Source organism: Sinocyclocheilus grahami, unplaced genomic scaffold, assembly GCF_001515645.1.
Source record: "Sinocyclocheilus grahami isolate Dianchi unplaced genomic scaffold, SAMN03320097.WGS_v1.1 scaffold94.1, whole genome shotgun sequence".
NCBI lineage: Eukaryota > Metazoa > Chordata > Actinopteri > Cypriniformes > Cyprinidae > Sinocyclocheilus > Sinocyclocheilus grahami.
Genome location: NW_015505273.1, coordinates 1,582,848 through 1,599,114, shown reverse-complemented (window position 1 = coordinate 1,599,114; position 16,267 = coordinate 1,582,848). Strand labels below are relative to the sequence as shown.

At 37.9% G+C, this 16,267-nt stretch overlaps 1 protein-coding gene across 1 annotated transcript in view; it reads left to right on the top strand.

The window, feature by feature from the left end:
- Positions 1–997: 997 nt before the first annotated feature.
- Positions 998–16,267, top strand: part of LOC107587628 (solute carrier family 12 member 5-like) — a 93,258-nt gene continuing 77,988 nt past the window's right edge. The window contains exons 1-2 of the mRNA XM_016275476.1: positions 998–1,077; positions 4,629–4,897. Of these exons, the coding sequence (XP_016130962.1) occupies positions 998–1,077; positions 4,629–4,897 (349 nt within the window). The remainder of the gene's footprint in view (positions 1,078–4,628; positions 4,898–16,267) is intronic.

Below are 16,267 nucleotides of genomic sequence, written 5' to 3'. Positions count from 1 at the left end.
CACAAAATGGCCGCCCTTCTAGAGTCTCATCATGTCTCAGCTGATCTTCCAGAGTTTCGTCATGACATGGCCGCCATTTCAGAGTCTGCTCATGTTAAGCCTGAGTCCCCGGCCAAGATGGCCGCCATGCCTGAGTCCCCGGCCAAGATGGCCGCCACGCCTGAGTCCCCGGTCCAAGATGGCTGCCACGCCCGAGTCGGACGCAGAGCTTGGGCCAATACTAAAAAGACTGATTGCTAGTATGATGGACCCACCTCTGATGTCGGTGCAAGCTGCAGGCATCCCGGTGACGTCAGCGCTCTCAAGCCCCGCTGTCTTAGAGGTCCTGCCACACTCTGCTGCCCTTCCGGTAATGGCGGTCGCCATTTTGAGCGTGTGGGCTGCACACTGTGCTCCAGAGTCCTCTGCTGTCCACGAGTCTGCGTCTGAGGTCTCTCCTGTCTATGAATCTGCCCCAGTGACCTCTCCTGCCTATGAGTCTTTCCCTGAGGCCTTTCCTATCCATGAGTCTGTACCAAGGGCCTTTCCTGTCCATGAATCTGCCCCAGTGGCCGCTCCTCCGCCACCGCTGTCGTCTGGAGCTCCCTCGCCTCCACCGTCACCCATCAATCCATCAGCTCCACCGGACTCCCTCGTCCCTCCAGCTCCGCCTTGGTCGGGTGTCGACACGCCATCGCCTCTGGACTCCACTCCTCTGGTTGCACCTAGTCGCTCTGTCCCACCGGCTCCGTTGGGCTCCTTCCTTCCGCCAGCTCCACATTGGTCCTCAGTCGCTCCGGCTCCGCCTTGGATCTCCGGATCTCCGCCTTGGTCGCCAGAGCCCTCGGCTCCACCCTGGCCCCCTGGATCCTTGGCATCCCCCTGGCTCATTGGCTCTCCGTCTCCGCCTCGGGCTACTCCACCACCTGCTCCGCCGCCTTTGGTCGGCTCCCTGGAGTCGGTGGACATTCCTCCTCCATGGCTCCTCCCTCCGTCGGCTCCACTGTGGGCCGCTATTATGGCTGTGGCCTGGGCCCCGCCATGGCCACCTGTTCTGCGTGCCCCGCCATGGCCACCTGTTCTGCCTGCTCCACCATGGCCCCCCGCTCTGCCTGCTCCGCCATAGCTCCTTGCTCTGCCTGTTCCGCTTCATGGGCCTGGCCCTCCATCCCTCCCCCAGTTCCACCTCCACTCCACCACCCTCCTGGACTTTTTGGGTTTTGTTTGGGCGTCTGAAGCCGCCCTTAGAGGGGGGGATATGTAATGTGGGTTTTGGGTTTTGTTTTTGTTTCATGTTCATGTCCATGTCTTTTATTTTGTAATTGTTTCCTGATGTTAGTGTCATGCTTCCCTTGCCTCATGTCTCTCTGCCTTGTGTATGTGTCATGTTCTGATTGGTAGTCTTAGTCATGTGTCTTGTTCCCCATTGGTTTGTTCATGTCATGTGACCCTCCTTGTCTGCTATAAGTAGCCTTCATGTTCCCATTGTGCCCTTGTCGTGTTTTGATGTTGTAACCCGCTGTCGGTGAGTCTTGTCTGTTCATGCCTCGTCAAGTCTGTGTATCTTGTTTGGATTATTGTTTGGATCACACTGTAAATAACACTGCACTTGGGTTCTCACTACGCTCGCCTTCAGTGGACTGACTCGTTACAGTTTGCTGGTAAGATGTGCTTGACAGATTGTGGTGTGGAAAATTGTGCACTGATGTTTTTAATTTTATTAATGAAAAACGTGGCAAAGTCGTCAGCTATTAGAGTTGATGCAGGAGGGGGAGGAGGAGGACAAAGGAGCCAGGAAAATGTTTTAAAGAGCATGCAAGAGTTAGACGAATTGTTAATTTTGTTATGGTAGTATGTCCTTTTAGCAGTGGCGACATTAGCAGAGAAGGAAGAGAGGAGAGACTGATACACATTAAGGTCAGTAGGATTTTTGGATTTGCACCACACCCTTTCAGCAGCCTTGAGCTATATATATATATATATATATATATATATATACTGTATATTTAACATAATGATTTTTATTGCTCAAAAAGTTACAGTGTAAGATAAATATTTGCTAATGTCTGATATGATCGAGCTACTCTTTGAGTGGGTCTAATTGATTCAATAACTGATTCACTGATTCATAATTGATTCAGAGTTTTAGGCCGATTCATTAAAGACTAATTTGTTAGTCTGATTTGACACAATCTTAAATAAAAATAAGCAGCCATCATGAATAATGATCCATTACCTGCTGTAGAAAAATTTTTCAAAAGCAAATTACAGTGGTGACTCAACTGAAATCACCTGAGATTAACAAGCCAGGTGATCTTGTTACCGCTTCAGTTATCTCTTTCTCACTTCAGTTGCATTGGGACCTAACATATACACAGATATATGAGACGAATGAGATCGCTTCAGAATAAGAGCTGCTGAGCTTTCGAGATCCCTGTAGATTCATTGTAGAAATCATTTGTGAGGACTGGAGTGTGTGTGTGTGTGTGTGTGTGTGTGTGTGTGTGTGTGTGTGTGTGTGTGGCAATTGTAAATAATCCCCTGCGTCTGCACTGGCGGCATCCGTTTCTCATGTAGACGCATTAATGTCTTTCAGAAGCACGTGGATTGTTTTTGTGACTGGTGGCGAACTGCCTTTTTCTTTCTCTCGCCATCTTCCGTACCGCGTAATTCGGTCACCTAATAGATTTTGTGTAACTGCAGGCTACCTGGAATTTGCTTCTGAACTGTGCATCTGTTTTTCGGCTGGACGATCCACACGAGAATCTGAATGGAGCATTTGGATAAAAGACTCCAGCTTGCATCCGTGTCCCTTCCATTTTCCCTTCTATCTCTGTTTTCCACTCTATTCTTTCCCATCTCCATTTGCTTTGAGCCTCCAGTGATGTGAGCCGCTGATCACATCGATTGTGTTTTACAAAACAAATTTGCAGGCACAGAATGCATTTATTTGGTGACATGAATGACTGAAAGAGGATTTTGTCTAGCCTATAGCAGGTAAATGAGGAGAGGAGTGTGCATTTACCATTAACACGAAAAAAACTTCCACCAATGAAAGAAGGACGCAAACCGTATCTAGATATCAGTATATCACAGAGACTTGACTGTTCAAAACCACTCAAAGCACCCTAGCAACTGCATAGCAGCATTCTTAAATCGCTCAGAGCACCTTAACAACCACACTGCATTATGCTTTAATCACTTAGAGTACCTCAACAACACCATAACTATGTACTTAAGTCATTCAGAGCACCTTAGCAACACCATAACAACGTGCTTAAGTCACCCAGAGCACCTTAACAATCACATAGCAACACGCTTTAATCACTTAGAATTCCTCAAGCCCAAATGTTCACGCAAAGAAAGAAGGCGTAACTTTTATTCTCGCTGTTGCCGCCGCTGCCATGTTGTGGAGATGCTGTGTGTTTCGTTGTGAAAGCGAAACTACTTTGTTTGGCCTTCCAAAATAGGATGATATCCGCTTTGTCATGCCTAGAGCTGATCCGTGCTGGTCGCTGAGGAAATACATCAACTTTGCGCTGTGGATCGCCGGATCGGCTTTCACCGTGGACAAAGCGGAGTCCAGCCCGGGCTCGTCACATGTGGTTGCCACAAGCCCGCCGGCCGCGCCGTTCTCAAGCCCGCCAGCCGTTCCTCACTCTAGGCCGCCGCTCACTCTAACCTGTCAGTCGTTCCTCACTCTAGGCCACAGTGTAGAGTAGCGCTTGTTGTTTCTCCAGACATGGTTTTATGTTTATGCAGCGCGATACGCAACGCGTAAAAAGACAGTATAAGTCATTATAATCAGTAATTATGTTCCCACTGAATGCAACAAATGCCTCGTTGTTAATGGGTTTTATTTTTTTTGTCTTGTCGCGCCGGGACACAGCATCACAGTATGGTAAGGGGCATAACATTTCCGTCACACGCTTGAGGTATTCAGCCAATCACAATGCACTGGATAGCTGGCCAATCAGCGTACAACTCGCTTTTCAGACCGAAGAGCTTTGTAAAAATCGACACGTTTCAGAAAGGCGGGGCATAGAGGAGCAACAATAATGTACATTATGTGGAAAATAATGTGTTTTTTTAACCTTAAACCACATAAACACATTACATTACACCAAATACACAACATAATGTTCTTTTTAGCAACGTCATATGACCCCTTTAAATCATTCAGAGCACCTTAGCAACCCCATAACAATGTGCTTAAATCTCCCAGAGCACCTTAGCAACCCCACAGCAACATGCTTTAATCACTCAGATCACCTAAGCAACAACATTTTAAAGTAAAGCTTTTGTTTTCAGGATGCCTAGATATTTTCACTTACTAAAACAAGATACTTTTTACATTTTAATTATTATATTATTTTATAATTATTATAATTATAGTTTTAATATTATTAAATATTATTATATATTTATTTAATTATACAATATTTTATTTACTAAAATATTTCATATTTATTTGTTATTATTATTTTTTATTTACCGCTACGAGAGCATGTGTGCATGGATACCCATGTGCATGAGAGAGCGAGTGGGAGAGAGATAGTTTTCCATCATCCAGTAAACTCCAGCCGCTCTGAGCTGTCGTACCCTCCTCCTACAAAAGAGAGAGAGTGAGAGAGGGAGTCACGCTGCAGCCAAGAGAGGAGAGGAGAGTGCGAGAAGAAGAGAATCGGAGGAGAAAAAACGTGCATCTCTCGTTCCATCCGCTGGCAATTTCCTCTGGGCTCTCGGCAGGTGCGCAAATCACTCCATCTCTTTCGCGCACATCTCCTAGTTTGGCCGTTCTTCTGCTTTTCTCCCCTGAGTGGAGGTGAGTTTTGGGGGAGCGAGGGCATTCGGAGCGACAGGATGGTCAACAACCTGACTGAATGCGAGGAGGCAGAGGGAGCCGCCAACAGCCAGGGTGAGTGGAGGAATCTCTCGCGTTCTCATCCGCGCTCGATCGCTTGCACACACCCACTCACGCTGACACAGGAATGGTCAGTATGGATGGAGGGAGGGAGGGAGGGTTCGAGCCGTGGGTTCTGCTGTTGCTGCCCACCACAGGTCCTCCCCTGCCTTACTGCATGGCTGCTGTGAGTGGAATAGTAATAGGTGCTTATAGTTGTGTGGGTTCATGTAGCGAGCCGCACCGTGTGCCTTTGTGTGGCTTTGCATGGTACACAAATGCAGAAAGCTGCGGTGGAAGGGGAACCTCTTACTGCTGTCATAAACAGTCATAACTCTTCTGGTAGAGACGTAGATGCTGTCATAATATTTTAACCTGTCTCTCTGTTTTTAACCTGATCCTATAAGGTAGAATTTAAAGTGGTGGCTGTTTATGTGGCACCACTTTAGTGCTGTTAATGGTCTGTACAAAAATTAGTTTTATTGAATTTTTTTATATAATAATAATAATAATAATAATACTTATTTTATTATCATTATTATTAATGATCTTATTATTATAAGATCTGATTTTATTATTATTTGTTTATTATACTTTTCATTTTGATTTCTTTTAATTTTTATTTTCATTTTTATTTCATTTAATTTATATTTATATTTTTTATTTAAATTTTCATAATTTTTAATTTTTCCTTTATTTACATTTTCATTAATTCTATTACTTTTCTTTTTATTTCTTTATTTTTTCATTTTTATTTAATGTTATTTATTTTAATTTTTTTAAATGTCATTTAATTTTTCCTTCATGTCACTCCAGTAGAAGAGTTCCGTGATTGTATAATCTCATCTATCAGGTCAACATTGCATAAATCTCCATTACTGTAACCATATCATTGTGGTTCTTCGCTCAGTTTGTCTGACGCTTGCTGCTCCCATCCTTGGACAATGAAATGTCATTCAATTACTTTTCATCAGACATGGTTTTCTGATCAGTGTGTTTAACAGGCATCAGCAGCTGTTCAGTGTGTGTTTAGACTCTTTGATCCTATCAGAAGGCAGTTTTTCACACAGCACATACATCACACACACAGTTATGTGGCACAAATCAGATTAGGGGACTGTGTTTAATATCATTTCCCTACATGGTTTTCTGTTTTTCATCCTCTATAGTGTTGGATCTCCCTACAGTGTTTCTGCTCTTGCTGCCACAGATTTGTACCTTTTAGGTCCGTATAATGCCCTATAAACCCAAACCCAGAGTCCGATCCAGGCGTGTGGATGCGGAGCTGTCCATGGTGCTGAATCCAGCCAGGCAGCCGCAATATCAGTCAGTCCTGCCTGGCGCTGTCCAGGGTCCTGATTTATCCCTTTCATTACAAGCTGAGGCGGATTATCAGGAGATTTAGGTGAGCATCTCCCTGTCCCACAACGCTAAGATGAAAGGCATCCGTCCTCCAGATGCATCTGCGTCATCCGCTCAGGCATATTCATGGGATGCCGCTCTGTTAATTATTTGCAAGAGACTTTGTTCCAGGCTTGATGGACAAAAAATTTACCGGTATATAGAAGAGTGTACATGCTGATAGAAAAAAAAATAATTATATGTATATATATATATATATAGTACATAAGTTTTATTAATAATTTAATAATCATCCAATTATTTTTTATAAATTTTTTTATATTTTTTAAAAACATTATATATGTAATTTTGCACAGTATATATGAAATTATCACAATTGAAAATGACTGTTTATATATATATATATATAGTACATAAGTTTTATTAATAATTTAATAATCATCCAATTATTTTTTATAAATTTTTTTATATTTTTTAAAAACATTATATATGTAATTTTGCACAGTATATATGAAATTATCACAATTGAAAATGACTGTTTATATATATATATATATAGTACATAAGTTTTATTAATAATTTAATAATCATCCAATTATTTTTTATAAATTTTTTTATATTTTTTAAAAACATTATATATGTAATTTTGCACAGTATATATGAAATTATCACAATTGAAAATGACTGTTTATATATATATATATATGAAAGTTAATACTTTGTTTCTTTAAGTAAATAAATACAGACTATGCATTTTAGTACAGCTGGAACTTTCGTTTGGACTTTTAGCATTTTAGCATAACAAATTTCTTATTTTGTTTTGCTACATTTTATTTCATTTGTGTCTTTTAGTGACTTGATGGACTCCAGTAGAGAGTCCTGACCTGTTGCTGAGCTAGTGTTCACTGATGTGTGACTTTTAGTGCGCTGTAATTTCATCTATTAGGTCGGCATAACATAATTCTTCATCGCTGTCACTGTAATAATTATGGCTTTTCGCTCAGGGGACTTAACAGAGGTTTGTTGCTCCCCTCCTACTGCTCATACAGCTCTTACATTTTAAATTTCACTCAGTTAAGTTGGACTAGTCTATGTGCATTTGTTTTGGTTAAAAATATATTTGTATATTTAAAATATATTTAACCCTAGCAACAAAATAGCGATTAGAACTCATTGCAACTGCAAAGCAACACCCTGGCAACCATCCTAGCGTCATTCCAGTGATCATTGTTTTTGCTTATAAAATGCAAAAAATCTAGTTTTAGTGATTGTTTGTCTTTTAATCACTTGACCTTCCTCTGTGAAGCAGCATTTGATGCTTATCAACAGGGTGATAAATTTGAGGATGGCAGCGATAGACAGAGGATGCAGCTCTGAGAAGGGCTGTGGGTAAGTCTTTCAAAGATAAGAGCTTATTGTGCGATTTGTCAGCGCGATCCCTTTTGCTGCGGCCATGCGGATTGTACAGTGACACAGGGACGATCAGTCACTGCTTTACAGTGTGAACTCTGATGATTAATTCAGTTGTCATGCAGTGATGCAGTCGGTGCAGTCGTGTGTCTTATGAAGGCCTGTAGCTCTGTTCCAAAACCTGGTGAGCTGCCAATCTAGACAGTGTTTTAAGGAAACATATGGAGGCTTTTTGGGCTTTAACTAACACATAGTGAAGCTTTCTTTGGATCGCAATTGTTGTTTTTTTCATACTACTGTTCAAAAGTTAAACGTTTTTGAAAGACTTCTCTTATGCTCATCAAGGATGCATTTATTTGATGGAAAATGCAGAAATATTCTGAAAAATTTTTAGAATTTTAAATGTTTTATATTTGAATATGTTTTAAAAATGTAATTTATTGCTGTGATCAAAGCTGAATTTCCAGCATCATTCCTCCAGTCTTCAGTGTCACATGATCTTCAGAAATCATTCTAATATGCTGATTTGCTGCTCAAGACACATTTCAGATTATTATCAATGTTGAACACTGTTGGTTTTGTTAAGAAGCTTGTGGACAGACTGGCCACTGTAATGAGTTATTTTATTTTATTTTCAAAACCTGCAGAAAACTGGAGCACATTTCTGCACTAAATTCTCATTAATGTTATGTGACAAAAAACGTCATTACTGTAATTGCACATTGATACATTTATCTGTATGATGCATGATCCATAGATTTGTTTTTTTTATTCCAGTGGAAATTGTAGATTTTTGTCATTTTGTGAAGAAGCTTATGGACAGACTGGCCACTGTAATGTGAGAAATGTTTTGTTTTGTTTTGTTTTTTCACCCCAAAATCTAAACAAAAGCAGCACATTTCTGCACTAAATTCTCATTGTTATGTGACAAAAATATAATTACTGTAATTATACAATGCTACATTTATCTAGCATTTTGAAACCTGTATTTTTGCTCAACCATTCTTACCAGGTAATGAACAGAACTAAAGACCAGCCTGGACCAGTTAGAAACCATGTAAATGCAGGTAGGATCTGATTTTTCCTGAAATGCAGACCAATGTAGACTTCATGACCTTTAATGTGCTCAGAATCTGCTCTGGTGGCTATGTAGGAAGTGCTTGCGTACAGGTGTTTCCAGCTCCATCCAGCTTTATTTCTCACTGCTCTCCACAAAGCGACTAATCAAGAGGCTCCAGCGAATGAGTTGAACCTTTTCCATTTCAAGGTTATATGATATGATTCACTCTCATCATTACAACAGCAGCACAAAAAGTGTTTGGTACAGTTGTGTAACACGCAAATGTCATTTAAAGCTCTGCGTAGCCCGAATCTAATTACTGTAGTGTTCTGTAATGATACTTTATGACAAACACCCACACTTCTCTCTTGGCCTCTTCCTCCGTCTGATAGAAATCTAGCAAACCAGTCCAGAAATGCCAGTTTGAAGAAAGTCGAGTTGCATTAGACTGTTGTTGTCAAATCATATTGGGTTTCTGGGTCCAAAACAAGTTTCCTGTTTGCTTGCAAGTAGCATCAGGACGTCTGAAGGGTTTTGGAGAGCATGTTGTGGTCAGAGGATGTGAGCTGTTGCGATTCAGGACTGAACTGGGCTGATCCACCAGCTTGATCCACCATGTGCCTTCAGGTGGATCTTGACAACAGCAATAAACTAGCAATTTTCTGAAGAAAATTTACTTGTTTGTGCAAAACTCACATCCATGATGCATTCCAGGGTGCTGCTATATGCCAGTGTTATGTTTGTATTATTCTATATTATAGCATTTATTAAAAGGATAGTTCACCCAAAAATGAAATTTCACCCTCAGGCCATCCAAGATGTAGGTGACTTTTTCCTTCAGTCGAAGAGTAAAGAAGATTTTTAGCTGAAACCGTAGTCCATAGTGATTCATAAAATGCAAGTCAGCGGCTACCTGTCTTTGAGAATAAATCAAGCATATCAAGGAACACAAAATTAATACTCCTGGCTCCTGATGATATATTGAGGTCTTATAAAGCGAAATAAACGGTCTGTGCAAGAAACGGAACATTATTACCTGTAATCCAGAGCCTCAGGCAAACAGTGATGTCAGGAGTGATGTCCAGTTCATCAACGAATCATTCTTTTGAACCAATTGTTCAACCAGTTCATCAAATCGGACTGAATCGTCTGAAACAGTTCGTGGCTCGAGCAGCACAGATCTACAAGTTACTCAGTCAAAACTCACTTTCAGATGCCTGACAGTGACTCAGACTCCAATTGAGCCAAAATAGCGGTGTATCTGATCCTGTGATGAATGAACTCATTCAGTTCGTCCAACAGTCACAAGACTAAATTTCACTTTATATGCTTTAGACATGTAAAACATCCACGTCTCACATCATTATTTGGTGCTTTAATAAGTAGTTGTGTATATGTTACGTCATTGCGTGATTATGTAAACGAACTAGTGAATTTAACCAGTTCATTGAAACGAACTGTCCGAACCAGTTCGTGGAAAAGAACCGGATTTCACTGTTTGGCTGAGGCTCTTGATTACAGGTAATAATGTTGTAAATAATGTTAAATATACAGTGGGTACGGAAAGTATTCAGACCCCCTTAAATGTTTCACTCTTTGTTATATTGCAGCCATTTGCTAAAATCATTTAAGTTAATTTTTTTTCCTCATTAATGTACACACAGCACCCCATATTGACAGAAAAACACAGAATTGTTGACATTTTTGCAGATTTATTAAAAAAGAAAAACTGAAATAACACATGGTCCTAAGTATTCAGTCTTTTTTAATAAATCTGCAAAAATGTCAACAATTCTGTGTTTTTCTGTCAATATGGGGTGCTGTGTGTACATTAATGAGGAAAAAAAATTAACTTAGCAAATGGCTGCAATATAACAAAGAGTGAAAAATTTAAGGGGGTCTGAATACTTTCCGTACCCTCTGTATATATATATTTAGTGATGCAGCCTTAGAAAGCACCCTAATGACACTGAACCGATCCACCTCCATCATTTGTGGGTGTTTAGATTAAGTTTGACTATTTTTGTGTTTTTGTATTAGTTTTACTTTTTTTATATATATATATATATATATATATGTATTTAGCTTTAATTAACCTTTATTTCATTTAGTCATTTTAGCACTTCAGCTTTTTACTTCAGTCATTTTAGTTTTTCAACTTTTCAATTCAACTTTTATTTCAGTTAATTTTTTTGTAAAGTTTTTCATCTAATATTTAGATTTTATTTCAGCTTTGTATCAATTACTGAAAACAATTGCAATTAACAATTATAACACTGTTCTGTGTGGTTTCTAGGGTGTCATTCATTCATATATTAATTTATTTAGATTAAGTTTTACTATTTGTATGTGCTTTTGTATTAGCTTTTAATATTTATATTTAGCTTTAATTTACATTTATTTCCATTTTAGCACTTCAACTTAAATGCATTTATTTTAATTAATTCCCGAAGTAACTTTTAGTTAAAAGTTTTTGCATCAAATATTTATATTTTATTTCAGCTTAATTTCAGTTACTGAAAATAATTGTAATAGTTTTAGTAAACAAAAACAACACTGGGCTATGCAGTTCATTGGGTATTATTTAATCATATATTCATTCATATATATTCTGTTTTATAATTTTGAGTTTTATAATTTAGTTATTTATTAATTATTTAGTTGTGTTATGTTTAAAGTTACTGTCAATTTATCGGGCTGTTAACTTTTATGTTTTTGTTGCATTGCATATACATCAGCTCACTTTTGCTTACATGCATGTTGCATACATGTTAGCATGCTAAATTTGAATACATGTAATTTAAAAACGCTAATGTAATTCATACAGTGCCGTCATTAAAAGTGTCTGATCATATTGTTATTTTAGTTAGTTAGTCCCTCAAACGCATGAATCCATCAGAACACAACCGGCTAGTCTTCAGCCTCTCAGAGATGTGTTCGCTGATGGACGGGAAAACGTCACTCGAGATGTCTCCAGTCTGGAGTGTGTGTCCTCCCACAGCAGAAGTCAAAAATAGTCTCGTCTAAATCCATAAGAGGAGTTTGTAATTGGTGCTGTATGGGGACAGCTGGATGACAGACGGACGGGAGGGATATATGGAGCTTCTGGAGGAGAATTAAAGGAATGCTGGGTAATTGGCCAGCATGAGAGAGAGGGATCAAACTCAGCCTGCCTCCGACTGATGCCCAACTCTCCATTACGCCACACACATACTTCACATGGAGCCTAATGAGGGAGCAGGGCTAAACATTGACGCTAAAACTGAGAGATGGAGATCTATTTATATAGAGTTGTGTAGAGCACTGTTGGCGCTAACCTTTGAAAAAATAACATGGAAATGATATACTGTTTAATTCAGAGAAAAATTCTAAACAAAGTCAAATGATTTATTTTATTATGTATTTAATTTCATTATTAATGAATTAGTGTATTTATTTGTATTTAATTTGTCTGTGTTATTGTATGTGTAATTTAATTACTAATTTATTTTTATTAATTTGTTATTTCAATGAAGTATGTTGGACATGTTGGAGTATGTATCAGAATATGTATTAGATTTTTAGTATGTATTTTCATAGTTTTAAAATGGCATGGTAAAATATTTCCAATATAATTTAGATTTCATATAAAATTAAATCTGCCCATATAAAATTAAATATGTTGTAATAAAAATCTAGGATATAATATTGCCTGAAGACAAATAAACAATTGATATTTAAATTAATAAGTATATATCAAATAAACGTTTATATTATGTTATATTTTATATTTATATTATATATTTTTTATATTATATTGTGTGTCTGTATATATATATATGTGTGTATATATATATATATATATATATATATATATATTTATCACCACCTGATACCAAACTTTTTCTTTCCAATCAGCTTCTGTAAGTTTAATTTGACGAAATATATTTGGAATATTTTTATGTTTATTTTCTGACCGATTGGATTTGAGATTTCTTCCTGTGCATGATAACACTCTCTCTGTTTCTCAGATGGGGCTGTTGTATCAATGAGCCTTCCCTAAATCTCCTCATTTGTGGGAGCGCTTACAGAAAGAGCAAATGGTGTGTGTGAATAATTTGGATGACTGGGAGTTGTGCTGGGAGGAGTTTCAGTGATGGACTTATTATTATACTGAGTTATTTCTGTCAGCCAGATGTCAGTAGTTCCCACAGGAAAAACAGGTTTATTGCACATAATATGCATGACCTCTTAAAAAACTAAATATCTTGTTTCTCCATTTAATATAGGTGTTAATGTCCTTGTAAATGCTCAAATGTTGCTTTTGCTGTTTCAATATGAAGTATAAAACAAGAAGAAATATTGTGTTCGTGAAACCATTTCACAGGGTTTTTACATATTTTTTGGCATATTTTATGCACAAACAGTGTCTCAAGTCTTCCATATCTTGCCAGCAAGTTGACAAGCAAATCAACTCATTCAGGGATTTTCTGCGTGTGAATGCAAATGCTCTCACACATTGTAAAATGCCAGTCAAGTTCTAGTTAACTCTGAAGCACTGAAGATTGTAAATATGTGATTTGTCATCACTGTATTAGAGCAGCATTAAGAAATCTGCCCGGCTGCAGTGATTATATACGTGGAATGATTGCATCCACTCGAATGTGTGCGCAGATGTGATTGTGGGGCCCTGTGGGAGCCCTATCATGTTTCAAAGACTCTCTTTCCTCCTTCCTCCTCTTTCCTTTATGCTTAAAATACTTAAAACCATCATGCTGAGTGAGGCTGGAGGGAAGGTGTGTTTCTTTCATGCGTTCTTTCTCTCTCATGATGTCCTTGGTTGATTTTGAGTGACAGGTGAAGCAGTAATTTACATTCAGAGAAAAGAAGCCGTCACTCGCTGTCTGTCCTCTAAAGCGGGACCCAGTCCTCTCTGTCACGCTTCTCTGTTTTCAAGTTTGAAGAGGGTGAAAGTGCTCTCCACTAACACTAGGACTAGCATACAGGATATACCTGTCTGTTTGTGAATCCCCAGCTGGGACGCTTATATACACGAACCCCATGACCGAAAATCCCAAAGGAACGCTAAAGAAATTCTATCATAATTTGAATGAATTCTAATGGACTCAAACAAGAATCCACTAAGAATCAAGCATCATCCCATTCCTGATTTTATATATCTTTATATACAGTGGGTACGGAAAGTATTCAGACCCCCTTAAATTTTTCACTCTTTGTTATATTGCAGCCATTTGCTAAAATCATTTAAGTTATTTTTTTTCCTCATTAATGTACACACAGCACCCCATATTGACAGAAAAACACAGAATTGTTGACATTTTTGCAGATTTATTAAAAAAGAAAAACTGAAATATCACATGGTCCTAAGTATTCAGACCCTTTGCTCAGTATTTAGTAGAAGCACCCTTTTGATCGAATACAGCCATGAGTCTTTTTGGGAAAGACCCAACAAGTGTTTGATTCCAATAGGACTGTATCCAAACCATGATTGAAATTCCAATCGCATTCCTTTGGATTTTTTTGCTGTTTAAAAAAAAAAAAAAAATGTTATGCTTACCAAGGCTGCATTAATTTAATGAAAAATACAGTAAAAACAGTAATATTGTGAAATATTATTAAAATTTAAAAGAACTGTGTGAAAATATATATAAAAATGTAATTTATTTCTGTGATCAAAGCTGAATTTTCAGAATCATTACTCCAGTCTTCAGAAATTGTTCTAATATACTGATTTGCTGCTCTAGAAACATTTCTGATTATTACCTATGTTTAAAACAGTTGTGCTGCCGAATATTTGTGTAGAAACTGTGATATTTTTTATATATTAGGATTCACTGATGTATAGAAAGTTCTAAAGAACAGCATTTATTTGAAAGAGATTTTAAATGTCTTTACTTTACTTTACTTTTTTTTGATCAGTTTAATGCATCCAATAAAAATATTAATTTCTCTCAAAAACTTCAAACTTTTGAATGGTAGATATCATATGAAGTAAAACTTCTCTTTTTGTTAAATGGGACGTTCATCCTTTAATAATGACATTTATGAATGCCAGAAGGCCAGACTTGAGCCACAACCAAACTAGACCACTCGAGGTCCAGATCATGATGTGTTGATCCAAGAACCAGATATTTAGGTGGTAGATCATGGCGCTGGCAATGGTGAAATCTCAGGTTTGATTCCCAGAACATGCATGAACTGATCAAATCTGTGGGTTTGCACATTTCTTTGAATAAAAGCATTTGCAAAATGAATAAAAGTAAATGTACAGTGGTCTGGGAAGTCATAAAAATACTTGTTTGATCACCTTTAGCTTGTTGGAATTAGTTGTGTGTGATAACATAAATCAAGACCCAAACCAAAGACCATTTTTGGTGTTAATGGATAATGACTAACAAATCAGTTACGGATATTCACAAGTGAATATATATGATTCAGAGTTTCAGTACATTTCTGTTTTTGAATGTGCATTAACTACTTATATGTATAGCATTATAGAATGTATTGAAGTGAAAGCTATTATAAAGTCCAATCATATCATGGGGTGTAACTGAGCAGAATTACGTAAATACACTCCTATTTTAGCTCTGCAGTAAGGATAGCTGATGTTTACTCCACAAACCCTGTTTTAAAGAGCAATTGCACCAGAGTACGTCATACTGACACACTGAGCTTTAAATCCACTTACGCTCAAGCAGTTTGGATGCATCCCAAACCGCCGGGAACCCTATCACAGTCTTCCAGATAAGGGATCATTTCTACCGGCTTATCCTCCGGCTACAACATCCAGATATCTTCTCTTATTACGCTGGCCAGATCTCCGATCTCACAGTCCAGGCCTGCTGGAAGATTTCACACATTCAAGACTAAATGCTGGAGTCTGGTCCGTACTTTTAAACCTAAAAAAATGTAAGCATCTCATGCTGTAGAAAAAACTTTTTAATGGGTCTTTAGTGAATATTGAAGATTTAGTAAATGTTCTTGTGATTCAAAGAACCCAGAAAACAAAACTGTGATCTGAAGAACCTAAACATCAAGATCCATTACTGAACCTATAGTAAGATCCTTTATTTTTAAGATTGTGGACCGGAATTTACTAATACTATTGCTAATGGCGCATTCAAGTCTTCCTGGGACATTCATGTTTACAAGCTGGGAAGTTGTAATTACGATGTAGGGTGTGTAAAAGTCATTTGTGACCCTGCACCACAAAAGCAGTCTTATGTCGCTGGGGTATATTTGTAGCAATAGCCAAAAAAAACATTGTATGGGTCAAAATTATTGATTTGTCTTTTATGTCAAAAATCATTATGATATTAAGTAAAGATCATGTTCCATGAAGATATTTTGTCAATTTCCTACTGTAAATATATCAAACCTTCGTTTTTGATTAGTAATATGCATTGCTAAGAGCTTCATTTGGACAACGTTAAAGGCGATTTTCTCAATATTTAGATTTTTTTTTGCACCCTCAGATTCCAGATTTTCAAATAGTTGTATCTCAGCCAAATATTGTCCTATCATAAAAAGCTTATTTATTCAGCTTTCAGATG